General features: G+C 41.7%; 1 protein-coding gene across 2 annotated transcripts in view; it reads right to left on the reverse strand.

The window, feature by feature from the left end:
* Positions 1 to 23599, reverse strand: part of GALNT7 (polypeptide N-acetylgalactosaminyltransferase 7) — a 143513-nt gene that overhangs the window by 56021 nt on the left and 63893 nt on the right. For both annotated transcript variants that reach the window (XM_035022698.1, XM_035022697.1), the window contains exon 2: positions 11632 to 12092. In XM_035022698.1, the coding sequence (XP_034878589.1) occupies positions 11632 to 12092 (461 nt within the window). The remainder of the gene's footprint in view (positions 1 to 11631; positions 12093 to 23599) is intronic.

Below are 23599 nucleotides of genomic sequence, written 5' to 3' on the forward strand. Positions count from 1 at the left end.
CATCTTATAGTTATGTGACCTTCAAATTACCTACTTCTCTGAGCCTCAGGTACATCACCTAAAAACACAGTGGGAAAAATATGCACTGTTTCAATATGGTTGTAAAGATTGGAGATAGTGTATTAAAGCCCCCGGCACACTGCCAGACATGTAGTAGGTGCTCAATAAAGTGGACAGTGATGCTACTGATCCTACTGATCCTGTCATTTACTGAGGACCCTCTGTCTTCATTACCTGCTGTATCAGAGAAATAAGGGAGCAAAGCACCATCACAGTGACAGAGTTAATTCCGTGGAAGTGGTAAACATAGCTTACACTGCATTTAAAGTGACTGAGAAGGGGTACCTGGGTGGTTCAGTTGGTGAAGCGTTTGCCTTGGGCTCAGGTCATGGTCCCGGGGTCCTGGGATCGAGCCCCGCATCGGGCTCCCTGCTCAGCTAGAAGCCTGCCTCTCCTCCCTCTGCCTGCCACTTTGCCTGCTTGCTTGTTTTCTCTCTCTGTTAAATAAACAAAACCTTTAAAAAATAAAGTGAGAAATAGTTCCCCAAAAGCCATATAAAAAGTATAAATAAATGCCCTAGGGCTGGAACCTGCCCTTCTGTGTCTGTCTAGGTCTGCGGCATATGCCCCCCGGCACAGCGTTAATTCCAACCGGTCCTGCCCCTAGCCCCAACGTCCGGCATCTGAGGCTGTGCAGGCAGAGACTAGCACATACGACAGAAGCTAGAGAAGGTTCTGAAGCAGTCAAACCCAATCTAGGCTGTTTCACTGTCTGCCTGGCAGACTCTTCTTTGCTTGATTTTACTTTTTTAAAAGGTTATTTATTTGAGAAAGAGAGAGAGAGCGTGTGCAAGCTGGGGGGAGGGGAAGAGGCAGAGAGAGAGAAGCAGATTCCCTGCAGAGCAGGGAGCCGAACGCGGGACTCGATCCCAGAACCCTGGGATCATGACCTGAGCCCAAGGCAGACCTGAGCCACCCAGGGGCCCCTCTTTGCTTGGTTTTAAGTAAGACTGACTACCTGATGCTACTTTCCCAGTAAGCTGTGCTTCACACACACCTCAATAAAAACTTTCAGGAAAGAGTCTGTCTTCCTCCAGTGCTCCTTTCCCATTCTCTCCTTCTCTCTTCCTAGGGAGGGACCCCGCCAGCAGGGCTGCAGCAGAGCCTGTTGTGGCTCTGGAGGGAGCTCCTGCCTCACAGAAGCTGAAACACAGCAGTCTGCTGTTGACATTCGCTTCTGCTGGAGACTTTACAACTCCTTTCTTTAAAGTGACAGCAGTGCATCTCCAGGGTCGTAAGAACATGCAGTTTAGATTCTCAAATCATTCTCCAGAGCGTTTTATCCTGCTTTTTGATTTGCTCACTGGGACCTGCTATTTTGGAGAATGAGTGGATATTTTCCTTTGGATTAAAATGGCATGGCTCATTCTAAAATAAGTTACTAGGTTATTAAAAATGTGATTTTCCTCCTACACATTGACTACATTTTGGAGAGTGCAATCTCGCTGCAGGGATGCCGTGAAGAGGAGAGCAAAACTACAGGCCATTTCCTAGGTATTACCGAACCTAAACTGTATTTTAACATAATTTTAACTCACGCAATTTGCTTGACCTGTCTACTTTTTAGCATGTTCACCTTACGTGTTGCAAGAATGATAAGAGTAATTCTATTTGCAATGTACCAAGTGCATTTTTTTTAAATATTCAGCTTAAAGTGAGCAAAGGTAAGTAACTTAAAAGTGCACTGAAGAAGTTGTACAACAAATTATTCATCTTACTACTTCTACAATACTTGCTTATGAAAAGAATTGGTACTGATGATCCTGCTTTACAGCGCTCCCCCAAGGACTTGTCTCTACCATGGGAGAGCTGTCAAAATTGCCCCACAGACTGAGGAGTGGATGTCAGCCTGAAACTCAATCAATCAAGAGGAAGGAAGGCTTTGACCTGATGCAACCACTTTCGAAGATTGCCATCTCTCCCATATCCTCCTTTTTGCTTTTCTCCAAAACGAGTCCTTTCTACTGGATATCCCAGAGGTACCTGCATGTGTCCATGTGGAAGGGTGAGGCTGTCACCTCGGGTTTTTACAACCAATCACGACAACAGTGAGACCTGGCTCTAAACTGGCCAAAGTTTCTCCCAAATATGTGGCCCAACATGAGAACTATCTTCCAGAATGGTTGTGGGGCTTCCGGAATAAATAGGGGGTAGGGTTCTTCCTTTCCTTATATGTTTGTTCATGCTTGGCTTAACAGTTAACCAGATTCATGTACATAATTCAACTTAAATGTGGAAAACCTTATATTATGACTTCACAGTCACACTATGCTCCTATGTCCACAAGTTTGGCTTTGACTACCACTTAGATACAATACAGACACTTCTGCTACAATGCCATATAGAGACAGGTCGATAGACAGACAGACAGACAGATAGGTAATCTCCTGGTAAGCCTCTGTTTTGCATAATTATGTATTTAAAAAAAGAAAAGAAAATTGGGCTTAAAGGAAAAATAGGGATAGGACTAGACCAATCCAAACTTAGGGAACGTCGAGACCAGAACCCCGAGGAGAACAAAATCAATCAGTACAGCTAAAATCACCACTGACATTTATAGGCCATTCTTTGTAGCCTTTAAACCCGGAGACTGGTGTTTTCCTTCTTGTAGGTCCTGGGGGACATTTGCTTCTAATACAGAGCAACTTCGCCAAAATGAAAAGTCTGATCCAGAGGTACCCTTCTTCACCAATCCATTTCCTCTCAGCTTCTCTGGATGCCCTGGCAGCTTCCCCAGACTGCCTAATATAGTAGCAAGTCTAGTTAGGACCATCTCGGAGCCACTACAAACTGCGCCCCGCCCCCGCTTCTTGAACTAAAGGAAAGTATTCCGGCAGGGCTGTCAGCTTTTTTCTCAAGGCCTTCATAAATACATTGTCAGCGTCACTCTGTGAGAAACCTTGCCCTTGATCACTTCCAAACACTCACACTCAGGAGGAGATGTAGAAACCTTCAGCACGTCTGCACGGAATTGATACCATTCCACAAACACACAAGAGCCGATATGCATTAAGGGAACACACACAGGAATAAACAGGCTGTGTCTAATGGTCCTGGCTGCCTCTGCTTGTCTGAGTTGCTAAACTACCAGAGCAGGTCGTGCCAACCCCCTGGGAGAGGGGACGTGTGTTCAGGCACCCACATTGCACTGTGACATGCCTGGGTCTATATGTCTGCAGCTCTCCTCGGGAAGGGATTCATAACCTTGTAGCAGAAGACAAGGACTAAACACTTTGAAATGATTGTTAGCTCCAAAACTGAGATGCTCTAGTAGGAGAAGGTACAAAAAAACATCCCTTAACTTCCATGGCAGTGCTCCTCATGGGTGGGAAACTTATCCTAAGGAGGGCAAAAAAAAAAGAAAAGAGTCAAGATTTTCCTTTCCCTGAAACTGTCTGTCTTTGGGGTGGGATGTTATGGGCTAGCTAGTGGTGCCTCTCTATTTTTTCTAACTAGCCTGCGGGGAACTTACTCTAAATTCCTGGTTGGGGGCAGAGCACTTGAAAAAAACAAAAATGAGCCACCTGAGTTTATAATTTTTCATCAGGCATACCTTATACTTTTATAACGCTGGTGGTGGGGATGGAGGGGGAGATAAGGGCAGGGGAAATGAAGCTAAGTCCCTTTTCAATAGAGCAACTTGCAGAATGACTAGAGAATGGGAAGGACTTTATCAACCAAATGAGGTCTTGGGCAGGAGAAGAATGTTTCCACCAAGGGAAGTGAGCCATCCCAGAACACTATCAAGGAGAGCGCAGCACGCCAGATTTACTGCTACTCTGCTCATGGTGGCTTAGAGCGAATTCCCTCTATTTCCAGTTTTTGTAGGCTCACTTTATGAACGTGGTACCCTTCTCAACTGCTGTGGAAATTGAGATGACCTATGTTACCCCCGATCTCTGTAATAATTCCACTTTGGCTAAATACATTTCCTGTTGTCAGTCAGGACCTTAAACAAAAATCAGCTCTGCCCCCATAACTGAGAAAACTCCAAAGTGCAAAATGTGTGTGTGTGCGTGTGTGTGTGTGCGCACGTGTGTGTGGGAGTTCATATGTGTGTGTTTGGAGGAAAAGGAAAAAGAGAAACTGGGCATTAGAACACAATTTATTTTTAAAGTTAATCTGGAAAACCTTTGAACTCACAAAAAGTGGCTTCTAAGAGTAAAAATTTTCAAGCCAGTTAGAAAGTAATACCTTTGGGACAAAAAAGAAGCAATACATCCATCATGGGTCATCTGAAACCAATTTCAAATGTGCTTCCTACAGATTAGATCTACGGTTGCCAAACTGTAGTTTGAAAAAATGGGACACATCTTGGGCCAGCTGTGAGAGAAAAGGACCATGTGTTAGTAACTGTGATCGGTGCCGTCTGGATGGGGTCCATCATATATTCCGATAATAGAAATCGGGATAAAGTGCTGAAATCCATATGCATGTACACGACTCACATATATATGTGTATATCGGGTTTATGCCTTATTCTAATAATTTAACATCTGATGACCAGCTCAGAGTTTTAGTTAGCTCTAACTGAAACCTATGGGTCATCTGTAGAAACTGAAATTTAAAAAGGAACCCTATACCATTTCAACTAAATAAATGTTTTGAAAATAGCACCTGTTTTATAAATTATAGCACTATATAAACAAAGGTATCAAAGAAAGCCTTTGACACAAATAGAGAAAGAAAAAAAAAAAGCTCATGATCACAATTCACCTTAAATAAGAGTGTAAACATGATTATTTTGGTATCAGGTAAGAAGAGAATTGTCTGGTATGTAAGGCATGAGTGTAAATGTAAAATTTCTTAAAAAAAAAAAAACCTTCAATTTCCCACAGACAAGCTTAAGAAAGTTATTAACAATTAATCATATTAACATTTGCATAGCTCTTAGAATTTCTGGAGCACTTTAACACCTATTATTTCACTTTGTAAATGCAACGAAGATAGCTTCCAACAAAATAAAAATGCAATCGATGTGTAGGTAGGAGGAAAGGTTAAATATTTGGGGATGAATTTGCCTAACAAGTCAAAATATTTAATTCATTTGTTCGAAACAAAATAGCTTGGATTATATACCTCTGATTGTCTGCCTTCTTGGGCAGAAAAAGGGCAAGAATAATTTCCATGTATTTGCATCAGTTAGTTCACAGTAGGGGAAATAAAATCTGGAGCTTTATTTGAAGAAAATCTACCATATTCACAAACAGATCATTCCACCCTTCCCCACATGCAGGCTCCCCATCCTGCTGGGCTCTGCATGAATTCATCTAAAGCTGGGGAGAGAAGTGGTTTAGGTCACTGAGCTTCGAGCAGAGCGGCCTGCTCCATCCCAACCAGCCTTTCCTGTTAATAGCGTCATTCTTTGTGTTACTGCCCTTCCAAGCACTGGATTTATCTTTGATTCCTCCTTCCACTCTACCAAGCTGCCAAGGCCTACTGATTCTCTTATTTCTCTTCTGTTCTCTTACACCGAGTCTCCCTTTTTCTGGTCCTGGAACCTTTGCTGAAGCTCCTGTTCTAAAGCTACTCACCCTCCAACGGCTCTCCACCACCTAATCCATTCTCGACACCGTTACCAGTCTGCTATTCCTAAGGTTCTCTGTGTAACCTTCGGTGGTCCTTTCCTGACCACCAATCAGTAGACTTTGTGCGTGGCCCTGTGGTCTTCCAAACATGACCCTACTTATCCTACCAATATCTCTACACATACTGATCCAAGTATATACTACACCACTTGCTTTTTTCCTAGTCACTGCCTGTCTTTATATCTTCTTTTTTTTTTTTTTTTAAAGATTTTATTTATTTATTCATGAGAGACAGAGACAGACAGAGAGAGGCAGAGGGAGAAGCAGGCTCCCAAGGAGCAGGAAGCCCGATGCGGGACTCGATCCCAGGACCCTGAGATCATGACCTGAGCCGAAGGCAGACGCTTAACCATCTGAGCCACCCAGGCGCCCTGTCTTTATATCTTCTAAACCTGGAAATCTTCCTGGGAAGACCCTACTCATCCTCCAGGCTTCAGCCCTGGTGTCCCCTCCCTCAATCTTGTTCCGACTCCTTTAACTTCACGTGCCCCTCCCCGCTCTGAACCACACATCATTTTGCTCACCCCTTTCCTATGACTCTTATGTTATGATTTCTTTCCCTTCTCCCCAGGGGCAGGTGGGGAGCCCCCTGAAGGCAGGGACTGTATTTTGTCAACCGATAGGTTAGCACAGTGTATTGCTTATTGGAGACACTTGATATCTGTTGAACTGTGAAAAACAAACTGTGTTTTTTTATAGGAAATTGTGTGTGAAGGCAGGTGAAGTCATTCTTGGATCAAGTTTCTAAAAAAGAAGTAGGCCTCCAGTTCACTCAAAATACAGTTACTCACTCTTTTAACAAGCAATCAACAGCCAGTAAATTACTCAGCCAGTGCATGCAATTCAAAGCTGTAACATACATAAGTGTGAGTCATGTTGGCAGCTGGGCAGCTCCATCTTGCTTCTAAGGTAGAGCACATTCATCTGAGATGACTGTGGGACAGCCACAAGAACAAACAAGTTAACCACAGTGTCAGACGTCACATCTGCACCAATAGCCCCAAAGATTGGTTTCCAAGCTTGGCAGGTGGCTCATTTAAATGTCTGATGGAGGGGCGCCTGGGTGGCTCAGTTGGTCAAGTGTCTGCCTTGGGCTCAGGTCGTGATCCCGGGGTCCTGGGATTGAGCCCTACATCGGGCTCCCTGCTCAGCGGGGAGCCTGCTTCTCCCTCTGGCCCTCCCCCACCCCCACCCCAGCTCATGTGTGTGCTCTCTCTCTCAAATAAAACCTTAAAAAAAAAAAAAAGAAAGAAAATCATAAGGAAGAGAAAATACATTTCCTATACTGGAAGAAAACGCGTGTCTAAGTGAACCTGTGCAGTTCGAACCCGTGTTGTTCAAGGGCCGGCTGTATACATGTCAGGCCCGGCGAAGAGGCTGACTTTGCTTTCGGGCAGAGGGAACAGCAGAAGCAGGAGCGCGCGGGTAAGGGGGGCGGTGGGGCCGGAGAACAACGGGGCCAGACTGTATAGTGGCCTCCCTCTCCCTCTGCCTGCTCCCCCTGCTTGTGCTCTCTCTCAAATAAATAAATAAAATCTTAAAAAAATAAATGAATAAATGTCTGATGGATGCAAGAGAACAGGGCTGATAAGGCCTATATTCCAAAGCTGCATAAAGTCAGCAACACCAAGCCAGTCTCTGGTGGGCTCTGTGTGGCATATTCTCCATGTGGGATGAGCGTGAGGGGGGCTGTATGTGTGTGAGATGGACGCATGCTATGTTTTCAATATGTTTCCAGTAAAAGGAGAGAAGTGCTAATAGGCATATTGGATAATATGTAAGATTTAGGGATGTTTTATTTGTTGTTGGCCTTTTTATTTTAGATTAAATTCTTAAGACTATCCACCTCCTAATTTATTAATAACTCTACTCAGAAATTATTTATTCTACATTAAATTTTCAGTGTTCAAAGAGGAATTAAGCCTCTCTCTCTCTCTCTTTTTAAGTATGAGAAAGAATCAAGTTTTACAAATAATCTGGATCCGGGGCACCTGGGTGGCTCAGTTAAGTGACTGACTCTTGGTTCCACCTCAGGTCATGATCTCAGGGTTGTGGGATTGAGCCCCATGATGAGCTCGGTGCTCAGCATGGAGTCTGCTGGAGATTCTGCCTATCTCCCTCCCCCTCTGCTCAAGCATTCTCTCTCTCTAATAAATCAAATCTTGGGGAAAAAAAAAATCTGGATTCAGTTTATTTATTTTTTTAAAGATTTTCTTTATTTATTTGACAGAGAGAGACACAGTGAGAGAGGGAATACAAGCAAGGGGAATGGGGGAGGGAGAAGCAGGCTTCCCGTGGAGCAGGGAGCCCGATGCGGGGCTCGATCCCAGGACCCTGGGATCATGACCTGAGCCGAAGGCAGACGCTTAACGACTGAGCCAGCCAGGTGCCCCAATCTGGATTCAGTTTAAAAAAAAAGTTTCAGGGGAGGGCATCTGGGTGGTGCAGTCAATTAAGCATCCAACTCTTGATTTTGGCTTAGGTCATGGTCTCGGGGTCATGAGATCAAGCCTAGCCTAGGCTCTGCACTGGGCGTGCAGCCTGATTAAGATTCTCTCTCTCCCTCTCCCTCTGCTCCTCCTCCCAAACGCTCTCACGCTCGCTCTCTCTCTCTCAAAAACAAAAAAAAATTTCTGGGGGTTATAATGTTTGAGTATTTTGAAGCATAAAAGAGTTTTCTCACTAGTATAAAAGTTTAAAGAGGGGCTTAAGGAGCATTTGCTAAGATAGTCTCGGGTCCTTTTGTTTGACTGGGGACACTGTACTTAAAGGAATGATACACAGAAACATGCAATATCCTACTTCTAAGTACTTATGCAAGAGAAAAGAACACGGGAAGTGATCAGCCTATGTGCAGCATGGAAGAAGGAAGGAAGGGATAGAAAAGAGAAGGGGAAAGAGGGATGCAATGAGGAAGGCAAGAAAGAAAGGACAGGGGAGAGAGAGAAAGGAAGGAAGTTATATGAGAGCAAGGAGAACTCAGAGAGATTGGGGGTTTGGGCAGCAACTGGTGTGTCTAAAAAAACTTACCACAGGAGAGGTGAAGGCTTTGTCATGGAAGATACAAGTACAAATGAGATGATGAAGATAAGGCAGTGTGTGACATTTGCATTTTCCAAAAAGCAACAGAGGACCTCAAAGTTAAATAGTAACTGAAAACATCAAAATTTTGACAAGAAAAATCTTAAAAAAAATAAATAAAATAAAATAAAATTTTGACAAGGTATGTGACCTGAAGAAAGTACCACAGCAATAATAATAATAATAATAATAATAATAATTCCAGAACACTTAAGTTTCTAACCACCAAGGCTGTGACAAAAGACATTTAGCCTATTACATCATTTAATTCCAATGCCAATCTGGGGAGATAGGTATTGTTAGACCCATTTTAAGGATTAGGTAACTGAGGGTTACAGAGGGTAAGTAACTGGTCTAAGATCTCACAGCCGGTAATGGAGTCAAGATTTGAACCCTAGCAGATTCCACTCATTCATTCGCTCATTCTCTCAACAGGTATTTACCAACTGGGTGTCAGCTACTGGAAGCAGCTGGTGAAGAAAACAGGCATATTCCTTGCTCCCAGGACCTTATCACTAAGTAAGAATGACAGTCGATAAACAACTAAATAAGCCAATACCTATATAAATTTGATAAATTATAAAATTAGATATATACTATCAGTGAAATGGCCAGAGAGCAGTATTAAAAAACAAAGCAGGGCATTTCCAAATCAGACAGCATGGTTAGAGAGGTTCTACTAAGACCTAAAGAACAGGGAGGAGCCAGCCACAGGAAGGGAGAACGTCTCCACAGAGGAGCGAGGAGCACACGCAAAACAAAGAGACTGGGAAAGGCCAGCCCAGCTAGAGCACCCTGACGAGGAGGTTGTCAAGGCAGGGAAGGGTCACGGCTGCTGCTCAGGAGTTTGGGTTTTATTTTAAGTGCCCCGGGAAAGCAAAGAATCGTTGTAGATAAGCTAGAGTTGTGTGGTTCAGATAACCACACTGGCTTCTGTGGGAATACGTAGGAGGCGGAAGTCAAAATGGAGAAAGCATGAAGGAGATCCTTGCGGGATTCCAAGAGAGATGATGGTGGCCTGGACTTGGGTGGTTAGTGGGGATGAAAGATCGTGTCTCAGAATTACTCTGAGACGTATTTTGGTGGCAGAAGCTAGAGATCTTGCAGACAGAAAGGATGTGTGGGGTGAAGGAGAGAGGCACAGAGGCATGTACTTCTCTGTCTTATAGGTCATTTGATTTTCTTAGCCTATTTCTTATATTGAAAAGTGAGCTAGATTTATATTGGTGTTTTTAATGATCTGTCTTTATAAATAGCTCATGTGCTAACAATCTCCATTTCTACACTAAGCTCACCAACTGACTGTAACATGGCACAGAGGCATATCACCTGGGGAAAGACCTGCCTTGAGGTGACATGTGGTAGAAAGATAGGGCTTTCACAGCAAACCACCCTGGGTTGAACCACAACTTTGCCATTTGGCTGGGCAAAGACACAGAAGTCAGAGCTCCATGCTTCAGACTACCTACACAGGTAAAAACTCTCACAGTTTGGTTGTAAGAATTAAGAGAACCTATAGTAAGTCCTGGCATGTAGTAGAAAGGCAATACATGTTACTCTCTCCTCTTCCCTTCTCAGTGATGAGAATGCCATCGACAGGTTCTCAGAGAACCTTCTGTCACAGAGTTAAACAGTATGCTTAAGTGCTGTATTTTAGATAACCAGGACACACTCTGGATAAGGGACTGCAGAGCCTCACACGGGTCCTAAAGGGTACTCGCGTGGCAGTTCTAACTCTGTAACAACCACCCTTCACCCCTGACTGGAAGGGCACAGGACACCCAGTTAAATTCAGGTTTCAGATAAAACAATTTTCTAAAGTATAAGTATGTCCCATACACTGTTTGGGATATATTTATACTAAATGTTTTTCATTATTCATCTGAAATTCAAAATTAACCAAGTATCCTCTATTTTTATTTGCTAAATTTGGCAACCTTATGACCAGGCAAGCCTCTACTCTGAATTGGAATCAATTGCTCCCAGATTAAATAAACTGAAAGAGAAAAGCTTTGAGTTCATTCAATAACCACTGTCTATCAAAAGTTAAGAGTTGGCAATCCTTTATTTTAAATCAAACTACATGAGGGACGCCTGGGTGGCTCAGTCGTTAAGCGTCTGCCTTCAGCTCAGGTCATGATCCCGGAGTCCTGGGATCGAGCCCCACATCGGGCTCCCTGCTCGGCCGGAAGCCTGCTTCTCCCTCTGCCACTCCCCCTGCTTGTGTTCCCTCTCTTGCTATGTCTCTGTCAAATAAATAAATAAAATCTTTTTTAAAAAATTAAATTAAATTAAATTAAAAAACAAATCAAGCTACATGAAAATAATTTGAAAGTTTAGGCCAGAGTTTTATCTGTTTGGGGATTCCTTTTGCACAGACCCAGCAAGTGCCGATTTCCAGGTATGGTACTAAGAAAAAAAAATAAGGGAAACATCAATATCTAGGTAACTATAGAAGCCATCTAAAGCAGCGTTACTATTTGTTATTATTCCAATAAGACAGGGGCTTGATCCAGAATGAAAATCAGCACATCGAGAAAGTTTTGTTATCAAAAAATCGTCACTTGTACCCAAGTATTTACTGGTTGGTTTACACCGTGGTACACAGTGGTTCACGTTCTCACTGTGGACCGGAAAGAAAAAATTCACAGACTGGTGCCAGTCCAGGGACCACATGTGAGTAGCACTGATGGAAAACCCCCAGAATTTGATATGTCATACCTTCAATCTAATGGCATAAACGAAGCGATCTCCTCCTTCTGGCCATTTTGCAGACCGAAGAGCCTTTTTTTAAATTTCCTTGAAATAAAGGCAAAAACATTTTCTCCATTCTAACAATCTAACTAAACACCTATCAAAACAAGAGTTGCCCCGATTTAGAAAGAAGAGGATGTGTGCTTACTCTTCTTGTCGCAAGTCATTGACGCTGCGGTCCAGTGAGATCATGTCACTTGCCACCATGTTAAATCCAAACTCTTTAATGCTGGCTTGAATTGCATGTTTGAATTCTGGTCCCAAAACCAATGGCTTGGCGTTCTCTCCAGGGCCACCAACCACTCCATGAGGCTCAGGTTCTTTGGGTTCAAAGTTACTGAGGATCCCTGGACGAAGCACAGGATCTCGGTAGGTGAATGTCTGAGGCTTAAATGTGAGAAACTGCCTCTGCATTATGTCCTTCTGGTTATCTCCTCCAGCATGGCGCTCTTGTTCATTTTTCGCCTTGTTTTTTCTTCTAATAGACTCTAAGTCCACTTCTACTCCTTCAACATGAGGCCATGGTACCACAGGTTTGAATCTGTCATCCCCAGCAGCTAATCCATTGCCTCCTCGGTTAGACATGGGGTTACTGACATCTCTGTCTTCCTATACAAAAGGGAGGGGGACATACAATGAGTACATGAAGGCAAAACACAGCAGAGTTTATGATATAAATTTTCATGTTTAATAAAAAGCTGAGGCAACAATAAAATGATTTAAAATGTTAAACAGAAGCAGGCTATTAATCAGGACTTCCCATTAAAAGATATCTTTTGCGCAGGGGGGAGGACATCCTAAGAAACAGATTATTTCCCTTCCAAAATAAATGAAAGGATACATTTTTTTTTTTTTTTACCTCTCCCCTTCTAAAACTCTATCAAAGACCTCTTAGTAAAGCACATTGTTATGGGTTAAAACAATGGGGTTCTAGGAGCTTTGACAAAAAGACATTTAATAGGTCATGTACAGTATGTGGTTTTCCCAGATGCCCAGTGTACAATAAATATAACTACTTGTCAGTAATACAGCCATATGGTGGCAGTGGTATTAGATGCCACCCATCACGAGGTGGGCTCCGTGCCTCTAATGGCAGAGGAAAAGGCGGGGATGTGCACGCAACAGTTGGTATTTTCTACTCAGTGAGAGTTTAGCTGAATTCAAAACTAATTTTTTTTTTTTTTAAAAAAAAAGCAAACAAAAACAAAATGCTAAAGACTAACCAATTCAGTTTAGGCTTTTAAACCACACCGAATGCCTAGCTTGCCCCATTCCAGAGGTAGCCCAAGTAACAACAGATTTGGTGCATACGGGTATTCTGTAAGGCTGCCTCCCGTGTCTGTGTGGACCCTCCCCATCACCTGTGCAGATTTCGGTGAGAAATCCTGAGGGCTTTTGCTGCTGAGGTATCCTATGTGAAGTTTTTGCTAAATCAGTACCCTTCTTTGCACAGGGCAGTGTTTTTCAATGTTAGCATCACCTCAGTGGCTTTAAAAAATACTGATGTCTGTGTCCCATCCCTGGACTTTGTGATTTAATTGGTCTGGGCATTCCCATTTTTGAAAGCTCCCCAAGTGATTTTAATATGCAGCCAAGCTTGAGAACCTCTAACTCAGAGGAAGAGCTGCTAGCTATAATTAGACAAGAGGATTATTGAGTATGCACAGCTGGGGAAGAGGCAAGGTGAACTTCAAACTGCAAAACAGGCGAACGGGTCTGCCACTTCACTCCACATTGAGATTATCAGAGTCCATAGATTCATAACAGAATTAGTACCATATGACCAAGATGTGTCTACAGTGTTAGAGCTATCTTGAAAAGTAAAGTTAAAAACTTCATTTTAGGGATGCCTGGGTGGCTCAGATGGTTAAATGTCTGCCTTTGGCTCAGGTCATGATCCCAGGGTCCTGGGATTGAGCCCCGCATCAGGTTCCTGGCTCAGCAGGGAGCCTGCTTCTGCCTCTCCCCCTGCTCATGCTCTCTCTCTGTCTCAAATGAATAAATAAAATCTTTAAAACAGGGCGCCTGGGTGGCTCAGTTGGTTAAGTGACTGCCTCCGGCTCAGGTCATGATCCTGGAGTCCCAGGATCGAGTCCCGCATCGGGCTCCCTGCTCGGCGGGGGGTCTGCTTCTCCCTCTGACCCTCTTCCCTCTCGTGCTCTCTGTCTCTCAATCTCTCTCTCAAATAAATAAATAAAATCTTTAAAAAAAAAAAATCTTTAAAACAAAACAAAAAAACCCTTGATTTTAAAGAGGACAGAAGTAAAGTGCTAGGTATGATGTTGAGATGTACGTTGCTATCTGCTGGAAGTTTATGGAGAAACAAAGATCTCTTTAGAAAGCCAGTTAATTAATTAATATTGTTTAATATTTATCTTTTTTATTATTATTAACATATAATGTATTATTTGTTTCAGGGGTATAGGTCTGTGATTCATCAGTCCTACCTAACGCACAGTGCTCACCACAACACATACCCTCCCCAATGTCCATCACCTAGCCAGTTAATTTAAATGTGAATTTAGTTGAAGTTTTGGTAAGGGCTAGCTAAGGATTGATTTGGGGGAGTTCAAAAAGGAATTTTAAAAAATTTATTTGTTTAGGTAATATAAGCATATGATAGAAAATTCCAAAGACCCAAAAGGGCATCTAATGAAAAGCAGGTTTTCCTGCTTCCTCTCCTATAAAGGCAATCACGGCCAGCACTTTGGGAATCTTTCTAGAGATGTTATATGCATGTCTAAACACACATGTGTGTAGGTAACAAAACAATTGTTTTTAATATGGCACAAAGATTTTAATTGACTTGTTATTTAAAAAGGAAACCTGTAGGGCGCCTGGGTGGCTCAGTCGGTTAAGCGACTGCTTTCAGCTCAGGTCATGATCCTGGAGTCCTGGGATCGAGTCCCGCATCGGGCTCCCTGCTCGGCGGGGAGTCTGCTTCTCCCTCTGACCCTCCCCCCTCTCATGTGCTCTCTCATTCTCTCTGTCTCAAATAAATAAATAAAATCTTAAAAAAAAAAAAGGAAACTTGTACAATGTTACAGGTGGTTCGAAGGTGAATCCAAAGAACAAACATCTAAACATCAAGGATACTGCGAAGGATTTATAAATAGATGCAAAACTGGTGACCTTGGTCAATGTCCACAAGGCAATAACCAACTGCACTCACTGTACACAATTTCCATTTCAATGGCCGAGAATCTTTTGCATTACCATCAGTATCCTGTCATTTCCAGCACTGTAAAATAGCTCAAAGATAAGGAAAGGGCAAGATAACCCAGAAGCCAAGCCAGAGAGTATACCTGATAATCTTTTTGGTCCACTTCAAAGTTTTTCCGTAAATTTCCTCCTATAACACAAAACTAAATATAAAATGCAACACTCAGCCTGAGTACATAAATGTGATACCTTTCTTCAGGCATGTGTCATAAGGTAGATAAGGCTTCTGGATCAGGCTTCTAGCATCACACACCTCCGTAGCAAGGACTTAGCTGGAGCCTAACCCGCGAGCCCCCCTACTGGCTCTGAGGATGGAAAACGTGGACATCTCTCCAATTTATCTCCCAGCTCTTTCTAAAAGAGAAGTGTTGTGGCAGTGTTGTAGGCAAATTAAAACAGAGAAATCATTATAAAACTCTAAGATACTGGATCCAAGATACTGATGTTGAACCAGGTATCACACATAAAGAAGAGACTCCCCCACTTCAATTTTTCACATCAAGGCTCCAGTGAATCTGTAACTGGGGAGGTAGAAAAAAATGAGGGGAAGGAAATGTCAAATACAGAAAAGCAGACTGAACAGGTCTTCAGATGTCAACATCCGTAACCACAGCAACCACTCTACTTTGCCTAAAATTCCATGAAGAGCACAGTATATGCTGGAAGAGTATGAAATATGGTGGTATGTGCAATTGTAGTACATGAAAGACCCACATTGTGAAATACACGCTATGGTTTAGGTTGGCCTATGCTAATGCAAAATTTGAGAATTTAAATATTTCTCAAATTTACCCACCTCAACAAGAGACTATCTAATGGATTTGAACTTCATGCTTATCTTTCTCCAAATTAGATCTTTTCTTTGACTTGGGGGTTCTTTGTCTGATCTTCCACTGGTGGTGTTCTTCATAGTTCTCTTAGAAGTCCACCTTCATTCTGGGTTATGTCCTTCTTTTCCAAGAGTCATGACCAGATTTGCATCGACCATTCCTACATCCCTCTCCTCAGCCCACATCACACTTCTCATCTCCAATCCTTACAGTTGGCTGCTTCCCAAATTTCTACTTACATCAATCTTATTATATCTACTTGTATCAATTGACCTTATATCTACTTATATATCAATCTAGTCCCATGTTAGATTTCTACTTATATCACCCTAGTACCTAAACTTAAGATACCCCAAACTAGTTGAACTTCTTTTTACCTCACATCACAAACCTGTTTGGATTACAGTCTTTCCCTACTTAGGGGACAGGAACCACCATCCGCTCAACTGATCAAATCCAACACCTGCATTTCATCCTCAACTTCTTGTTCTCTTTGATCTACCCAACTGACGTCCACTCAATCCCTGATACCCGTCAATTCTCTTGTCTTTGTAGCTCCTGAATTTGGCCGCTTCCATCATTGCCCCTGCCTTAGTTCATGCCACCCTCACTCCTTAACAGAATTACTACAATAGTGATAACAGTGATGACTAAAAATACTATGTTCTAAGTGCTTTGTATATATCGATTTATTTATTTATTTTGCCAAGAGTTAGGCTCTGTGATTACCATCCCCATTTTACTGAGAGAAAATCTGACAGAGAAGTTACTCAACAACAGAATCAGTACATGGTAGGGCCAAAATTTGCATCTCAGCAGTCTGGCTCAAGAGTCCATGCTCTGACTGGGTGTTATACACAACTAATGATTCGTTGAACAGTACACCAAAAACTAATGATGTACCATATGTTGGCTAATTGAACATTAAAAAAAAAAAAAAGAGTCCATGCTCTTAACTACTACACTTGAGTGCTTCTCATTCTAATGCATGCATGTTCTCTTGCTCTTCATTGTTTTTTCTACATAGCAACCACAGTGACTTTTCTAAAATTCAAATATGAACATGTTACTTTCCCTGCTTACAACACTCCACCGCTGGTCCACTTCCCTCAGGAGCGTTTATAATCTTTAACAAGGAGAGTTTATACTCTTTTTTCTTCACCATACCCCTAGAAGAGGGGTTGGTTAGCTTTTTCTGCAAAAGGTCAAGAGTTAAGTATTTTAGGCCTTGCAGACCACTGGGTCTCTGTTGCAATCATTCAAATCTCCCATTATAGTGCAAAAGCAGCCACCAATGATATGTAAATGAGTGGGAACGGTTGTGTTCCAATAAAACTCTTTACAAAGACGGGCAATAGGATGATCTGTAACCACCACCCCTCCCAACCCCTGCACTAGACTAAGTTCTGTGAAAAAGTAGGCGCCACGCCTACGGTATGTACCAGTGCATTCCCCATGTTTATCCTGGCACTAATTCCTCAACAAATATTTACTGAATAAACGAATGAGTCCTAAAATTTCTGCTTTGGTTATGAGAGAAGAAAAGGAAAATAGAGAATGGAGACTATGGAATGGGGAAGAGGGGCTTGGATCAGATAGTATATCTGGCAATACTTCACAAAATCAGCAGGAGAACAGGATGTAACTTCATATTCTCTGCATAGTAGTGTACTCTTTTTTTTTTAAAGATTTTATTTATTTGACAGAGACAGACACAGCGAGAGAGGGAACACAAGCAGGGGGAGTGCGAGAGGGAGAAGCAGGCTTCCCACGGAGCAGGGAGCTCAATGCAGGGCTCGATCCCAGGACCCCGGGATCATGACCTGAGCCGAAGGCAGACGCTTAACGACTGAGCCACCCAGGCGCCCCTACATAGTAGTGTGAATAACGCTGTAATAGTCACCAGAAAAATTGAATTTTCTCACTTGCCAAAGCCTGTATGTCATTAAATCTGAAAGCAAACCAAATACGAGAATTATCTAACCCCAAGTCAATTAAAAATAATCATGTCCAATCTTAATGTTATATGATTCAAAGAATGGCTACAAAGCTGTGTAACGCTCAATTCCCCTGTGTAGGAAAACTACATACTCCTTCTTCCTGAGAGTCAGTGAGAATCAGTAGATGCCTTTGTGACTCACTGGTACTATAATATCTTCATAAGCACCAGCTGATTTACTCTACAGTCAAAAATCAATGAATCGCTGCTGACTAGAAATGGAAAAGACAATCAGTAGATAATTGCTTAAGATCACTATGTTCATAAAGGTGGAAATATACTGAAAAGTATAATCACTTATCATCAGATGGAAATATGGGATTATCAGAAATCAGGTCAGAGTACTCACTTTCCATCTTACAAAGCTCCCCCTTCATCCCCAGATTCTATTTATGTGTGATATTTTCCCAAGATGTTTATGATCTTGATAGGAACACAAATGATAGAAATGATAAGAATGCAAAGGGATTTAGAAAAATAGTCTTTAGATATAGGCTTGTCTGGATTTGAAATTATAGGTGAACCTAGAAAATTTAAGCTCTTAATGCTGAGCTCCTGAAGTCACATGATTTCTGCAGAAATTACAATTTAGTTTCAGAAAGTGGCCACTGCTAATATTCACACTATTTGGTTATCGTGCTACATGAGCCACAGAACTTAAAAACGTAAGTCAAATTTAATTCTATGATTTAAAAACCCTCTTGATAAGAAACACCTTTAAAAAAAAGATTTTATTTATTTTTGGGCGGGGAGAGAGAGAGTGTGGGGGGCGCAGAGGAAGAGGGCACGAGAGAGAATCCCAAGCAGACTCTCTGCTGAGCACGGAGCCCTATGGGGGCTCGATCCCACGACCCCAAGATCATGACCTGAGCCAAAATCAAGCGTCCAAGGCTTAACCAACTGAGCCACCCAGGCACCCTGAGAAACACCTTTAATTAGAAGAATGACACCAGCATCTTTTCTCTAGCTCCACTTTCTTCTGCTCCTAGGTGAGTGAGCAACAGGAACAAAGAAATCAGGGAGGGAGATAGTTAAGGAGGCGCTGGAAGAAACTGGGTGTGCTTGTAAGCTGGGCCTCCCCAGACTCTTATCCACCGGTGGCAGAAGGTGGGTGGGAAAGCAGGTGCTCCACCCTCAGTACCCTTGTTTCTCTCTGATTAGTTAGAGCTGGATTCTTAGCTAACCTGTCCCTGTGGGCATTTTGTGCTGGTTGAAGACCATTCACTCCTGCTCTTTTCAGCAGACTGAAAGGGACTGCATGGCGGAGGGGGGGGGTCAGTGGCTCCCGTTGGTCGTGAGGGGCAGGGGTGAAGTGGTTTGACTGTGTTTAACTAGAGTAGAAAATGGAAAAACCCAAGATTAAACAGAGACCTCATCAGTCCTTGAATATCTAAGGTTGTCTCCCTTACAGAAAGAGACCTATCCCAAGCCTGTGTAAAGACTCATGAATTAGGAAGAGATTGAAGACCAATGGCAAGGCCTCTGTTAGCAACTAGGGCAGAATTGAAAATGAAGAAAGGTGTGGCTTATCAGTATTACACTTTTTTTTTTTTTAAATTTGAGAGAGAGAGGGAGAGCACAGAGGGAGAGTGAGAAGCAGACTCCCCACCCAGCAGAGAGCCAGATGTGGGACTTGATCCTAGAGCCCTGAGATCATGACCTGAGTCGAAGGCAGATGCCCAACCGACTGAGCCACCCAGGAGCCCCTCAGTATTACATTCTGATAGAAGAATTATCTGCTGAAAGAAATACACTTCCAAAGCAGGGATTTCTATTCTTCTTTCTCCCCCTTCTCCCCCCAGGCCAGGTTATAAACCAAAAGGTAACAGAAAGGAGAAAACAGCATGGTTGACATCACAATAACTGCCCACCAAAGGAAATCCAGGTCAGCACTTCTAGTACTAGAAATTAGACTTTGGCAGGGTAGCCACTAGTCAGAGTAAGCCAGACTGACCCAGCCTTTCTCTAGGGACTGCAACATTGAGACTGGACTGTGGAGAGCTATATTACATATAATTTAGTCCTTTTATTTTCTCTCAAAACTTATGATACACTATGGCAACCATAGTTACAAATGGGTTAAGTTGGTGCTATAGTATTAACCACCCACTGGAAAGATTTTACCAGGTTCGTATGGGGGCATTTTGAGTCAATTAAATGCCACCTCTCCTTAACCAAATAAGCAAACTACAGTATATAATACAGATCTACCCTGTACTATTGTGGATACTACTGAAATTAATAGGTGTCTTCCTAAAGAGTTAGCTATATCACATTTTGAACATTTAATCATCTTAATAAAAGAGATCTCCATTATAAGAGTCTCCCAATAAATCCCATAGTTGTGCAACTAGTCGGTTTTTGCAGATTTGGATCTTCATGCATATCATATGGTATTCTTAAGAGAAGTATCCATCTGCACTGACACTATTTTCTGAAGATCTCTGCACATCTTGAATAATCATGGTCAACTATAGAATATCTCGATATGGCAAATTTTAAGTCTTGGGCTCTTTTCAAAATTCAAAACAAAATTTAGTTCAACCAAAGTAAATGACTGAAGTGGTTAAAATTATAAAATTTATTTTTTTTTTAAAGATTTTATTATTTGAGAGAGAGCATGAGTGGGGGGGGCGGAGAGAAGGGGAGGGGAGGGGGCAGAGGGAGAGGGAGAGGGAGAAGCAGCCTCCCCGCTGACCAGGGAGCCCAACACGAGGCTCAATCCCGGGACCCCAAGATCGCGACCTGGGCCGAAGGCAGATACTTAACTGACTGAGCCACCCAGGTGCCCCATAATATTTACTTTTTAAAAACCATGTCAATGCATTGCATTTTTTTTTAAAGATTTTATTTATTTGTTTGAGAGAATGAGACAGAGAGAGGGAGCATGAGAGGGGAGAGGGTCAGAGGGAGCCGAGCAGGGAGCCCGATGCGGGACTCGATCCCGGGACTCCAGGATCATGACCTGAGCCGAAGGCAGTGGCTTAACCAACTGAGCCACCCAGGCGCCCCAACTTTATTAGATTTTTTTTTTGTTTTAAAAGAAACCCTTTTTCTTTTTTTTTTTTTTTTTAAAGATTTTACTAATTTATTTGAGAGAGAGAGAATGAGAGACAGAGAGTATGAGAAGGAGGAAGGTCAGAGGGAGAAGCAGACCCCCCGCCGAGCAGGGAGCCCGATGCAGGACTCGATCCCGGGACTCCAGGATCATGACCTGAGCCGAAGGCAGTCGCTTAACCAACTGAGCCACCCAGGCGCCCCAATGCATTGCATTTTTAAAGGTATCATTCTAACCTACAAATTCCTCAGTAATAAACATTTTCAATTTTCAACATCTAAGTTAAAACTATAATTGAAAATGGGAGATTTCATGCAAAATCCTTCTCTGTATTAATACCATTATCTCTAATGTTCTATTTTGTAAATGTGAAATTACCATTAAGCACCAGTAGGTCAAGCCAGCAGTTCTAAACTCAGCAACTGGCTCCGGGTATATTCCCCTGCAGTTCCATGAATATTTCTAACACTGCTCTTCCCGAATGGCCTTAGTATCTGTGTACGTGCTTCTCCCCAGTCAGACTAAGGGCTCTTTGAAGACAGTGAGTGTGTGTGTGTGTGTCCTCCCACGGGGGGCGGGGGTAGCCAGCAGGTACTCAGTGCTTGTCTCGTCACAGACTAAGTGGAGAACACCCAGCTGCGGGTCATCTTTTATTATGTTGCTAGAATATAAACGGACTTTGGAGTCACTGTCTTATGCCACGGCGTGGCTTGATTTAAGCTAGCAGTTTGAGAATCCAAATGAAATAACTAAAAACATTATTTTCTCTACTAACAACATTGCTTTCCCTACCAATCTAGAATTCGAATAATCCTTTTTTTAGTTTCTTCTCTTCTTCAGATTTGGATAAATCATGTCTGCAAGTGAAATTTGTTACTTCATGGAAAATGAGTACTTTATTTAAACATGAGAAAGTAAATCTGCTGGTGTTCATCTCAGTCCTCTAAGCCAATTTATCTTGCAAATGGTTTCCTGCTAAATGGTTTCCTGCTAAATTTGGGGCTTGTTTTAAAACAGTAATAAGATAGAGATTCTACGGAGGGGTAGACGAACCATGAGAGACGATGGACTCTGAAAAACAAACTGAAGGTTCTAGAGGGGAGGGGGTGGGAGGATGGGTTAGCCTGGTGATGGGTATTAAAGAGGGCACGTTCTGCATGGAGCACTGGGTGTTATGCACAATCAATGAATCATGGAACACTACATCAAATACTAATGATGTAATGTATGGGGATTAACATAACAATTTAAAAAATAAATAAATAAATAAAAAGAAAAAATAATAAATAAATAATAAGAAAAAAAAAAGATAGAGATTCTAAATCAGGTCAGAAAAGTATCGGATAATACTCAAGGGGGAATAAATTAAAAGAAGAAATAAGCAACTAAAGGACCAAAATGTAGGTTAATGTCTGCAATAGGAAAATAACAAATTGGTTATCCTTTTACAAAAAAACTTTTATTTGTTAAGACTGCTTAACGGCCCAGATCAAAGTTAATATCACAGACAACTAACCAAGTCTATGAAACATGAAATTTAAACATATTTATGCAATCCAAATAATTTTTATTTTCCAGAGAACTTATGAAAAATGCATGCCTCAGCTCATGAACTGAGTCATAGATACACTTCACAGGCTTAAAAATATTTCTTATTATGAATATTTAATATTAAATCTTTAACTGATTTTAACTGAATTTTAAGAATCAAACATGAATATCAAGCAATGGCCAATAAATCATTTTGTAGTATGTTTCAAAAAGTGATGAAGTCATAGTTGTCAAAGTTTATGCCATCATTTCAGTTGTAAGAGCCCCAACGTCAAGACAGGGCTATAAATACAAGGTGCACCAATGCCATTTAAAAGCTCCAACTCCCACAAGTACTAAAAGGCAGATTATAATACCTCTTAGAAATCGTAAAAGGATATAGTGGGTAGATTTTTAACTCTCTCTGTTTGGGAGCTAAGTAATTACTGAGTTTTAAAAAGAAAACTCCTAAGAGGCATTTTCATTCTAAAAATAGCACACAAGTTATGCAAAATATTTTAATAAAATTGTCAGTATTTTACAATAAATATTCTACCACATTATTCCTACAAAATGACCTGTCTAAAAACAAGAAGGTATTAAGGACAGAAAAATGAAAGCAAGGAGAAAAAGACTATAAAATAAAATCTGTGAAGATTTTTTTAACACATGAATAATTTATGATGCATACATATGATCAATGCACATGGAGAGAGGAAATACACATTTAAAAACCAAATAGCTTAGTAGGATAAGAAATAAGAAATTAACCCAGCTGAATGGACCTTTCAAAAGAACAATTACGACATTTCATCAGGTGGAGAAATGAGGAACTACTTAAAAGCTGAATTGACTGAAAATGAGGTCCCATCTGCTCCTCTTCTGCCCACTCAAATGATGTTCTGGAACCTTCTTTTGGTTTATGCCAATCAATTCTACTTTTTTACCTAGAAGAGCTGAAAATCCCTTCACTCTCTTCCCTAGATCATCTTGAAAATATTTCAAAAGAGCAATCCCGACACCAGTCCTTGGGGAATCACACCGTTAACGCTTTTTCTTAAACCCTCAGGACAAGTGTTTATTTAGTCCTATCCTTTGATTCTCATTTCCAGTACAACAATGCACTTCATAATCTAATACTTGCCAAAGCCAGACAGTTTAATTCCTAATTCTCCTTCACATCTGGCAATCGCAGTGAAAGCATGAAGTGATTTCCAAATCTTCCTGAAAACTTCATTGGAAATTATGTCACCAATGCAACCATTAATAATTCTTGGGACACTAAGGAAAATATTTTACTGAGTGAGAGAAGAACGAGGCCAAATGTGGTATTTGTGTTGGGAGAGCATGTTTGTAATACCCTTTGAAAGCTGAAAAAGCAATGTCCTATTATCCCTCTAGGGGAGAAATTCTAGAATGAATACAGCACTCCCACATGAAGTGTTACTACTTTCCGCAGCTGGAAATGCATAAGCCT

The sequence above is a fragment of the Mirounga leonina genome, unplaced genomic scaffold, assembly GCF_011800145.1.
Source record: "Mirounga leonina isolate KUSES-001 unplaced genomic scaffold, KU_Mleo_1.0 Mir_176, whole genome shotgun sequence".
In the NCBI taxonomy this organism is placed as follows: Eukaryota; Metazoa; Chordata; class Mammalia; order Carnivora; family Phocidae; genus Mirounga; species Mirounga leonina.